Source organism: Gekko japonicus, unplaced genomic scaffold, assembly GCF_001447785.1.
Source record: "Gekko japonicus isolate JY-2015 unplaced genomic scaffold, Gekko_japonicus_V1.1 scaffold78, whole genome shotgun sequence".
In the NCBI taxonomy this organism is placed as follows: Eukaryota; Metazoa; Chordata; class Lepidosauria; order Squamata; family Gekkonidae; genus Gekko; species Gekko japonicus.
The window spans coordinates 476,187-488,100 of NW_015165236.1; the positions used below are offsets into that span (position 1 = coordinate 476,187).

An 11,914-nucleotide genomic window follows, 5' to 3' on the forward strand; every position below is an offset into this window, starting at 1 on the left:
GGGTCAGTCACAAGTTTTCTCGGAGCTGTTGTCACAAGGGTGTCTGTTGTGGGGAGGGGAAGGGAAAGGGATTGTAAGCCGCTCTGAGACTCCTTTGAGTCGTGAAGGGCAGGGTCGAAATCCAATCTCCTCTTCTTCTCTTCTTCTTCAGGCATCTGTTCAGGACTTCCAGAGACCTACCTAGTTTGGTGTAGGGTTAGGGTTAACCCAACTAGCCCGACTTCCTCAAGACCTTAATGCTAAGCAGTTTAGTGCTTGGAGGGGGAACCATCAAGGGAAACTGAGGTTGCTGTACAGAGGGAGGCAATGGCAACCCATTCCTGCCCACTGCTTGGCCGGAAGGCTCCATGGGAGGGGGCAGGCCTGTAACCAGGATTTCGTGGCTTATTGTGGTGCAGGTTTTTTTTTCTGTTGGGGCTGAAGTGCAGAAAGAAAAACCGTGTAGCCAATAGAAAAGCCGTGACCAGGATAGATCTCTAAACTGCAAGCTGTCAACCACTTGAGAGAACAGTTCTCAGCTGCTGCAAGTTAATCACTTCCGCCAGCCTAAGCAACAATCCTGAGAACAAGCCGGCAGGTGGGGGTGATGACTTCTGTAGTCAAGACAGCTAACACATACGCAGAAAAACTCTCCGAAAGGAGACCGGTTTCTTGATACAGAGTTAGAAGGGGATCCTAGAGGTCACCTACTCCAACCCCCTTGCTCGGTGCAGGAATTAGTCAGCTACAGCACCCCACTCTGCTTAAAGGAGTACATGCCTTTTGAAAATGTTTTTAAATGACTGGAAAAAAGCATTTACAGGAGCAATTCTTGTGGAGCTGTGCCTTTAAGAAAGGGGGCGGAGCCCCCAAAAGCCCCATTGTAGCTATGGGCTTGGATGGGGTTGCAGTGAAGCAGTTGCAGGTGGATGGTATACAACGATAGGCAGCAAAGGGTGGGGAGAGGCACACACACTGAATAATCCACTTTCAGTCTACTTTGCAACTGGATTTGGCTGTGCAAAATGGCAAAAATCACTTACAGAAGATCAGTAAAGTGCATTGGAAGCAATGTTTCATCTAAGATGTGGAGTCCTGTGAGCAAAAATTCTACTTTGTGAGCTACTGGGATTAATGTTGTGAGCGAGCAAATTAGCTCCTGCATGAATTAGTTTGCTCTGGAGCCCCATCCTTCCTGAGCTGAGACAAAAATGTGAGAGCCGGAGGCTAAAAAACTGTGAGCCAGCTCACACTAACTCAGCTTAGAGGGAACACTGGTTGGAAGTGGGTTGGAAGTGGATTATTCAGCACATGTGAAAGTGCCTGTTCTTCCCCCCTTTTGTTTTGTTTTTTCCTTCCCTAGTTTGCTCATGTGTCAAAAGTCATCGAGGCCTAGTGACTAGTATAGACTTATTTGCAGTGCTGGTTAATGCTACAAGGCAAGAAAAGCCCCTCCAAGGCCAGAAGAAAAAGAAGAGATTGGGTTTATACCCCGCCCTTCACTACCCAAAGGAGTCTCAGAGCGGCTTACAAACTCCTTTCCCTCCCCCTCCCCACAACAGACACCCTGTGAGGTCGGTGGGGGCTGAGAGAGCTCTGACAGAAAATGCTCTTTTTCAAGGACAGCTCTGAGAGAACTACGGCTTGCCCAAGGTCATCCAGCCGGTGCAAGTGGAGGAGTGGGGAATCAAGCCCGTTTCTCCCAGATTAGAGTCCGCACACTTAACCACTGCAGCAAACTGGCTCTCTACACCAAACTGAAGAGCAGTACCAGTGGGTACAGAGGGAGTAGTCCTTTCCCCTAAGCCTGGTCTTCTTATATTTGGGCAACTGTGGAGAACGCAGAGCCTTTTGAACTCTTCTTTCTTTCTGGAGGCCCTCCCAACTGGCTAACCTGAGGACGGATGGACGACGGGCGCTCTTCTCAGCCGGGTGCTTTACCTGGTCTCTTCACCTCCCCCAACCACAGGCGGTGTTTTTCAGGGGAAAAACACACACACACAAATCGACCTGTTTTTTTTTCTTTCTCTCTGTCTGCCGCTGTGAACTAATGGATGGGGACTGGCCTTATGCGCTCTCAAGGTCTTCCTAAACTACAGATTTATTTGACTTCTGCAGAGAAACCGTGGTCTGAGAAAGTACCCTGTTTTTCTGGCCTCCGCTGTTTCCTGTTGCTGATTTACAGGAAGTGGGGGGGGGGGGAGAAATAATAGATTTCTCATTGCTCTTCAATTAATGATGACAGGTAATAGCTAGAAGTTTCCACTGAGCCAGTATTCTCAGAGCTGGAGCACGGTGTCTGGGGCGCTTGGGGCGAAGGACCGAGCGTTCGTCATGCTGGGCAGATGGAAGGAGGTGAAGGTGTCCGGCTCTACAGGGCAGGGGTCCAAACACCTCCACCCCCTTCCCCTCGGAAACACCCGCGTCGTGCCCGAGAGAGCCAGTTTGGTGCAGTGGTTAGGAGTGCGGCCTCTAATCTGGGAGAACCGGGTTTGATTCCCCACTCCTCCACGTGCAGCTGCTGGGTGACCTTGGGTCAGTCACAAGTCCTCTCAGAGCTGTTCTCTCTAAGGAGCAGTCCTCGAAAGAGCTCTCTCAGCCCCACCGACCTCTCAGGGTGTCTGTTGTTGGGGGGGGGGGGTTTGTAAGCCGCTCTGAGACTTTTTGCACCGTCGGGCCCATTTGGAATATCAAGAGTGGGTGGTGAGCAGCACCCCCAAATGGCTGCCGGGGAGGCGGGGCCTAACCCAAAATGGCTGCCACGAAAGGCGGAGCTGAATGGAGGGCATTCTCCCTCCAAGTCGCTCCCTGTAAGAAGCAAAGCCTGGAAAGGAAAATGGACCACATACTGAATACGGAAAGGTCAGCTGTTTCCCAATCCTTCCCATCCTCCAGTGGAAAACTCATTTGATTGAGGATGGCCTGTAACACACCTTGTCTTCCAGTGGCCCCATGCGCTTGCTACAAAGTTTTGGCAGGTTCTGGTGGGTGGTGTGGCGCCCATGTGCTCTGTACGCTCTTGGGAAGTAGCAAAACCTTGCTTGGAAGGATGTACGTTCTGCGAGGCTTCTCTTTCTTTTCCACCTCTCCTCCACTGTACTTTTGGTGGCCATCGTTTTTGTTGAATGCACACGTCTCCGACTTTCTTCTGGCAGTAGAAAAGAGCAGAAGACCGGCAGCACCTTGAAGACTAACACAATTTGTGGCAGGAGAGGAGCTTTCGTGAGTCACCGCTCATGTCTTCATTTGTTGTTGTGCAGTTTATTTATTTATTTTTATTTATTTATTACTTCGATTTGATATACCGCCCTAACCCCCGTGGGGGTCTCTGTTGCACAGTCGGGTCCGACTGTTCGCAATCCCGCAGACCAGATCCCGCCAGGCCCTCCTGTCTTCCGCCGTCCTCTGAAGTTGGCTCAGTTTCATGTTCGTTGCATCGATGACACTGTCTGACCATCTCATCCTTTGCCGTCCCCGTCTTCTTTGACCTTCAGTCTTTCCCAGCATCAGGGTCTTCTTCTCCAGTGAGTGCTCCCTTCTCATTGGGTGGCCAAAGTATTTGAGCTTCAGCTTCAGTCTCTGGCCTTCCAGGGAACAGTCCGGGTTGATTTCTTTTAGGATTGACTGATTTGATCTCCTTGCAGTCCAGGGGACTCTCAAGAGTCTTCTCCAGCACCATAGTTCAAAAGAATCTATTCTTCGGCGCTCGGCCTTCCTTATGGTCCAACTCTCGCAGCCATACAATACTACTGGGAACACCATTGCTTTGACCATACGGACTTTTGTTGGCAGGGGGTTGTCTCTACTTTTCATTATGCTGTCAAGGTTTGCCATCGCTTTCCTCCCAAAAAGCGTCTTTTGATTTCATGGCTGCAGTCACCGTCTGCAGTGATCTTGGATCCCAGGGACGTGAAGTTTCACTTCTTCATACCCTACCACAAATTTTGTGAGTCTTTAGGGTGCTGCTGGGCTCTTGCTCTTTTCTACTGCTGCAGTCAGACGAACATGGCATTGGTGACCCATCTTGATCTTTCTCCTGGCAGACACCGTCAATATTACGCATAAGACGGGCCTTGTTGGATCAGATCTGTGGTCCATCTAGTCCAGCATCCTCTTTCACACAGCGACCGGCCAGCTGCCCTGGAGGGCCAAACAAACAGGGCGTAGAGGCCAAGGCCTTCCCCCGAGGCAGAGTTTTCCTGTCTTTGGACATTGTGCATCCTTTGCTGCTTTCCTTTTATGGTTAAGAACTGCAGATGTACTGAAAACGGCAGAAGGGACTTTTACTGGACATCGTGACTACTGCTTGCAGTGTCAGGGTTCTTTCTGCCCAAGGGTGGAGGTATGGAGGGCATCCTTCCTGTGCCAGATAGATCTCAGAAGTGAGAATGTTGGTCACTTTCCGGGTCCAACATAGCCACAGCTGTTTATGCCATTTTCCTGCTCTTTGCTGACATACTGGGTAGGCCATTGTTTTCGTCTTCACTCAGGAAGGGATGGCTCCAGAGCAAACTAATGTATGCAGTAGCCAAATTGCTCACTCGCAACTTTAATGCCAGGAGCTGACAAAGTAGAATTTTTGCTTACAAGACTCCACAGCTTAGAGGGAGCATTGGGGGGGGGCAGTCTGTGGGTGTGAAGCGCAGCTTCACAGAACACTTTTTTTAGGAATGTACCAGAGAGGTTTCAAGTATATGTTTGAAAATACAGGAAGGTATACTGGTTGGGGAAGAAGAAGAAGAGATTGGATTTATACCCTGCCCTTCACTCCGAGTCTCAGAGTGGCTTACAAACTCCTTTCCCTTCCTCCTCCCCACAACAGACACCCTGTGAGGTTAGGTGGAGCTGAGAGAGCTCCGAAGGAACTGCCCTTGAGAGAACAGCCCTGACGAACTATGGCTTGCCCAAGGTCACCCAGCAGCTGCAGGTGGGGGAGTGGGGAATCAAACCCAGTTCTCCCAGATTAGAATCCGCACACTTAACCACTACACCAAACTGGCCATTTAACTAGAGGCAAGTGATGTGTTCATACACAGTTTGATGGTGTCCCATGCCCCAGGCTAAGAGTCCACAGCACCCCAGGGGGAGAGTGTTGTGGTCAGAGTGTTGGAAGGACAGTGTCAAAGTCCTGCTCTGGCACGGAAACTCACTTGGGTGACCTGGGCCAGCCACACACACTGTCTGGCTAACCTACCTCACAGAGTCGTTAAGAGGACAAAGTTGAGGGGAATGACATCGGCCGCCTTGGGTCCCCGTTGGGAAACAACGCAGGGTATAAACAAAGTAGAACTCTTAAAGGAAATACAGAAGACATTCCCAGAAGGAGGGAAGTTCGGAAGACCATTCCGGGCGTTCAGTCTGCCATCAGAGCTTTGTGTTTCCCTGCCCTCCTCGTTCAACGAACTGAGGTTTGACACCTGTCGTCTCCCTTGTTCCTTTGCTCACCTGGGCTTGCCTTCAGCCATTCGTGTTGGCCAATCTTTTCCAGTAAGCAGAAGTGTCGTTTCTCTCTCCTTTTCCTGCGTGGAGGCGCTTTTGCATTGTCGGTAACGTCTTTTCCCCCTTTCCCCCTTTCCTTTTTGTTTTTGTTTTCTTTGCCGCCAGGTTTCGCCGTGGCCCAGTGCACCAGCCAGCCCGGCCCCTCGCCTCTTTCGTCGCCGTCCCCTCCCTCCAGCGGGAGCACGGGGCAGTGTGACTCCGCGGCCGCCAGCTCCCCCTCCACGCCGTCGGTGGTCCAGAGCCCCTCAGGTACGGAGTCTTTGCTTTGAGTGCTCCCTCTCTCCCCCCCCCGCCCCCCCCCCGACTCATCAGGCTTAAATTTTGTGGACTCCATTGTAAGTTCGTGTCTCATTCGCGCAACGAAAATTCTTGAATGGACTCCTGAGTTCATCTGAATGAATACAGTACCAGAACTCATGGGCGCTCCATGACATTAAGGAGCAGTAGGCTTAGAACAGATCCAAGGAAGTCCTTCTTCACCCAAAGAGTCGTGAACACGTGGAATTCACTGCCGCAAGTTACGAGCACAGACAGCTTCAACAGAGAATTGGGTAAACATCTGGAGCAGAGGCCCACCAGTGGCTATTAGCAACAGGGTATAGATGGACGCTGGTTAAGATGGGGAACTGCAGACCGGAAGGTCGTTCATTCGGCAGTTCGAGACCCGAGTGCCGCATGACGGAGTGAGCTCCCGTCTCTAGTTCCAGCTCCTGCCAACCTAGCAGTTCGAAAGCAAGAAATTGCAAGTAGATAAATAGGTACCGCTTCAGTGGGAAGGTAACAGCGTTCCGTGTGCCTCGGCGTCTAGTCATGCCGGCCACATGACCACGGAAACGTCTTCGGACAGCGCTGGCTCTTCGGCTTGGAAACGGAGGTGAGCACCGCACCCCTAGAGTCAGATTCGACTGGCTTTTGAGCAAGGGAAACCTTTACCTTTACTATAGATGGGGCAAGTGATGCTCTGTGTCCTTGGTGCTTGTGGGGCAACAATCAGAGGGCTTCTGGACTTCTGGCCCCGCTGGTGGACTTCTGGATGGCACCTGGGTTTTGACCACTGTGTGACACAGAGTGTTCGGCTGGATGGGCCATTGGCCTGATCCAACATGGCCTCTCTTACATGCCTGGGGCAGTGATGCTCTGCATTCTTGGTGCTTGGGGGGCAACAGTGGGAGGGCTTCTGGTGTCCTGGCCCCGCTGCTGGACCTCCTGATGGCCCCTGTTATTTCTAGCCACTGTGTGACACAGAGTGTTGGACTGAATGGGCCATTGGCCTGATCCAACATTGGCTTTTCTTGTGTTCTTATGTCTGAGGCAGTGATGCTCTGTCTTCTTGGCGCTTGGGGGGCAACAGTGGGAGGGCTTCTGGAGTTCTGGCCCCACTGGTGGACCTCCTGAGGGCCCCTGGGTTTTGGCCACTGTGTGACACAGAGTGCTGGACTGGATGGGCCATTGGCCTGATCCAACATTGGCTTTTCTTGTGTTCTTATGTCTGGGGCAGTGATGCTCTGTCTTCTTGGCGCTTGGGGGGCAACAGTTGGAGGGCTTCTGGAGTTCTGGCCCCGCTGGTGGACCTCCTGGTGGCCCCTGGGTTTTGGCCACTGTGTGACAGAGTGCTGGCCTGGATGGGCCACTGTCCTGATGCAACTTGGCTTCTCTCACGTTCTTATGAATCCGTTTGGTGTTCCTGCACAATTGGAGACAATTAGGGTTACCTCCAGGTGGAGGCTGGCACTCTCCCGGAATTACAGCTGAACTCCAGACAGCACAAATCAGCTTTGGAGGACGTGCTCTAGGGCATCGCATCCCCACGGAGCTCCCTCCCCAAACTACACCCCCCCCCCAGGTCCCTGCCCCCAAATCTCCAGGGCTTTCCCCAGCTGGAGTTGGCAGCAGCGGAAGCGAGATGCCTTCCGTCCATGTCCACAAGGGAACTCAATGGGGTAGCTTCAGAGGGCTGCTGAGTTCCGCCATTTGAGGAGCACACGCGATAAGCAGCTTGCAAACAGATGCTCTCTATCCGGTGTGGTACGGCAGTGCCTCAGTTCTTGGTGCAGTGGTTAAGTGCGCAGACTCTAATCTGGGAGAACCAGGTTTTTGATTCCCCACTCCTCCACTCGCAGCTGCTGGGTGACCTTGGGCAAGCCGTAGTTCTGTCAGAGCTGTTCCCTCAAGGACAGTTCTGGAAAGAGCTCTCTCAGCCCCACCAACCAGCCAGTTTGGTGTGGTGGTTAAGAGTGCGGACTCTGATCTGGGAGAACCGGGTTTGATTCCCCACTCCTCCACTTGCACCTGCTGGGTGACCTTGGGTCAGTCACAAGTTCTCTCAGAGCTGTCCTTGAAAAAGAACAGTTTCTGTCAGAGCTCTCTCAGCCCCACAGGGTGTCTGTTGTGGGGAGGGGAAGGGGAAGGAGTGTGTAAGCCGCTCTGAGATTCCTTTGGGTAGTGAAGGGCGGGGTTTAAATCCAATCTCTTCCTCCTCCTCCTCCTCCTCCTCCTTCCTGCCAGGCACGATCATCCCGAAAGTGTTTATGCTGCTGTCGCAAAATTCACGCCCTGCCCCAGGTACGCAGCGGCTGGCTATAGGAAAGGAATGGCGCTCTACATATGCTCCGAGGCTCTGTTCTGTATCCCCCACGTCCCCTCTTTTGCAAGAAGTCGAGCCCTGCTGCCAAAAGGAACCTCTCGGGTGACGGGTATTTCCAGAGCTTCAGGCCCGCTGGTGATCTTAGGATATTAGCTCTTCCCGTCCCTGGAAATATCGTCTCCCCTGCAGAGTTCCCTGGGGGCAGCCGCGAAGCAGAAAAGCTGGTGTCTCTTTTTCCCAAGAAGCAGTGTCACTTGGGAGATGGCGGCTGTAGGAAATCCCCCTCATGGGAAGGGGGAGGGGGCCTTCCTTTTTTTTTAAATAGTTTGTTTAAGTTTTTTCCATAATAAAAAGTTACACAAAAGTATAATCATTTACATCCTATTTTGGAGTATTCTTTACACATTTTTTTCCAACCATCTATCTACTTTCTGCCATCTTTTTTTAAACACATTTTCGTCCTTTCCCAACAATATTATGTTTACTTTATCCATTTCTTTTATTTCCATAATTTTTATAATTAATTCTTCTCTACTTGGTATTTTATCTGATTTCCAACTTTTAGCTATAAGAATTCCGGAACTGGTAAGGATGTATAATATCAAGCATAAATCATTATGTTTTATACCTTCTGGTAACATATTCAGCAAGTATATTTCTGATTCCAACGGAAGTTCTATTTCAACTATCTCTATAATTATTTGTTTTATGGCTTTCCAAAGTTTAACCAGTTTTTCGCACCTCCACCATACATGATAATACGAACCAATATTTCTTTTACAACGCCAGCAGTTTCCTGATACATTTTTATAACATTTTGCTACCTTATCCGGTGTCCAATGCCACCTGTAAAACATTTTTAAAATGTTTTCTTTGTAGGATGTAGCTCTTAATAATTTTGTTGAACCCCACATTTTAGACCCATTCTCTAAACTTAAGTTTTTTCCCAGATCTTTCATCCAGATCTTCATACATGGTTTTATTGTTTCCGCTTGCATATCCTCATTTAATAGGAAATTATATACTTTTTGTATCATTTTATCTGCAGAGGACAGCCAAATTTTGTCTAAATCCGATTTTGTTTGCGCAAAGTTTCTTATTTTATCTTAGGCAAATCTTGATTTTAATTGTATTTTCTCCCAGTTTGTAAGATTAATGTTTAATGCTTGTAATGTTTCAAAGGATTTCAATTCATTTTATTTTGTTAGTAATATTTCATAGCTAACATTTTTATTTTCGGTGGGGAGCGGGCCTTCCCAGGCAGTCCCTCGTGGCCGACTCCTCTGTGCCACGGAGGCTTTCAGCCAGTTTCCACGGCCAAATGCTGGCCTGTCTCCACTTACCAGCTTGCAGGCTCTTGCCTTTTTCTGTAAACGTTCACAAGAAGGAAGAAGGCCTTTCCTGTGTCCGTACTCTGAATCTTGGGGCTTTGCATAGAGGTGCGACGTGGCCGGCTCTCTTTCCACAGAGAGCAATACTGCGTTTTGCCCACGGATTGCAAGTGAGGGGTTGAAGTGATACGAATCTGCACGGCGTTATCCCCTAAAACTCTATGCTGATCCTGAAGCATTTGCTTCAGGCTCTTGCTGAACTCTTGGAGGGAAAATTTGCATCCCCGTCATCGGGGCTGATTTCAGCCTCGACTGCCTGACTGCTGCATCCAGCAGTCGTGTGCAAGGCAGAGGTGCCGTGGCTCAGCAGTAGAGCCTCTGCTTGGCATGCAGAAGGTCCCAGGTTCAATCCCCAGAATCTCCAGTTAAAAAGGACCAGGCAGGAGGTGATGGGAAAGACCTCTGCCTGAGGCCCTGGAGAGCTGTAGAGAGGGGCTGAGGCTCAGTGGAAGAGCCTCTGCTTGGCCTGCAGAAGGTCCCTGGTTCAATCCCCGGCATCTCCAGTTAAAAGGGACCAGGCAGGAGTGGATGGGAAAGACTTCCGCCTGAGACCCTGGAGAGCTGTCAAGAGGGGCTGTGGCTCAGTGGCAGAGCCTCTGCTTGGCATGCAGAAGGTCCCTGGTTCAATCCCTGGCATCTCCAGTTTAAAAGGATCAGGCAGGAGGTGATGGGAAAGACCTCCGCCTGAGACCCCAGAGATCCACTGCCAGTCTGAGTAGACGATACTGACCTTGATGGACCATGATCCGGAAGAGTCAGCCGTGTTTAATCTGTTGCTGCAAAATAGTAAAAAGCCCAGTAGTACCTTTAAGACTAACAGACTTTTTGTAGCGTAAGCTTTCGAGAAGCACCGCTCTCTTCGCCAGATGCATCTGACGAAGAGAGCTGTGTTTCTCAACATTTACACTACAATAAAGTTTACCAGTCTTAAAAGGTGCTATTGGGCTTTTTACTATTTTGTGGACCAAGGATCCGATCCGGTATAAGGCAGCTTCATGTGTTCACGTGCATGAATGTGGGTCAGGGCTTTGTACCAGTTAAAGCTTAACTCCGTATCTGGTCAGTGATCCCAGGAATACGTCCTCATTGACGTATGTCCGAAGTACCTCGGTAGAGCAGAGCAAGGTCTCTCAAGTTCATATCCTTTGGAAAAAACCCAGCGGGAGGCCGTCCGTCAGCAAGTGGCTCCCCTCCGATCCCTCTCTACCCCACTGACTAATTTCTGTCAATCCACAAGGGAGCTTTTAGTTCTATAAAACCCACATGCCCAGGGTAAAGCATTAACTGCAATGGAATAGCTTTGGGGCTTATAAAAGAACACTTAATGATACTTGGGAATATACTGTATTTACTGGAAAGGAGGGTGATCTTGAATGTGAAGGCGATTCCCCTAAAAAATGTTGTACACTCCCCCCTAAAAAAACCCATAACCGTAACCAGGGCTATTTTTGAACCGGAACGCACAGGAATGGCGTTCCGGCTGGCTTCTGAGCCCAGGGGGTGGGCACATGCAGCAAGCCCCGCCCCCTGCTCCCAGCAGTCCTCAGTCGGGCCATGAGGAGCTGTCAGGGGTTGTGGCCTAATATGCTAATGAGTTTCTGCTGTTGGGTGTGGCCTATTATGCTGATGAGTTCCTGCTGGGCTTTTTCTACAAAAAAAGTCCTGACTGTAACCAATGCTCCCTCTAAGCTGTGGAGCCTTGTGAGCAAAAATTCTACTTTGTGAGCTACTGGCATTAAAGTTCAGAGCAGGTGATTTGGCTACTGCATAAGTTAGTTTGCTCTGGAGCCATCGTTCCTGAGCCAAGACGAAAATGTGTGAGCCGGAGGCGAAAAAAGCTGTGAGCTAGCTCACACCAACTCAGGTTGCAGGGAACACTGTAACTTGTATCCAAATCCAGTGCCCCCTCTAAGCTGTGGAGTACTGTGATCAAAAATTCTTCTTTTTGAGCTACCGGCATTAAAGTTGTGAGCGAGCGATTTGGCGGCTGCATAAATTAGTTTGCTCTGTAGCCCCATCCTTCCTGAGCTAAGACAAAAAGGTGTGAGCCGGAGGCTAATAGCCTCACACTAACTCAGCTTAGAGGAAACACTGGTTTTGTGTCATTGCACAAGTTATTTGAAACTCTCCTGGTTCCATAGAATTGATCTTTTCCTTTTTTCAGATCAGTAGGCAAGAGAGAACCACACCTGTTACTGGTTTGCTCTTTGTTTGTTTGGGGTGTTGTAAGGGGGGCGGGGGGCTGTCTCTGCAGGGGGGCCTGACTTTGTAGCATCTTTCGAACGTGGCCCCCCCTTCAGAAAACTGTTGATAAGCTTCATAAATGCAGAAAGCAGAAGTTGGGGGGGGGGGTTGTATTGGAAGTGAGGAAAGTCCCAAAACTACCAGGGCATCATTGACCGTAAACGTCTTTTTTTTTTTTTTAATGAGCATTTTCATTCAGTCCCAAGCCCAACCGGGG

General features: G+C 50.0%; 1 protein-coding gene across 2 annotated transcripts in view; it reads left to right on the forward strand.

The window, feature by feature from the left end:
• CLEC16A (C-type lectin domain family 16 member A) overlaps window positions 1-11,914 on the forward strand; it is a 123,266-nt gene that overhangs the window by 102,973 nt on the left and 8,379 nt on the right. The window contains exon 21 of one of the 2 annotated variants that reach the window (XM_015409952.1): window positions 5,584-5,727. The exons of the other annotated variant lie outside the window; for it this stretch is intronic. Coding sequence (XP_015265438.1) covers window positions 5,584-5,727 — 144 coding nt within the window. The remainder of the gene's footprint in view (window positions 1-5,583; window positions 5,728-11,914) is intronic. 2 annotated transcript variants of the gene reach the window in all.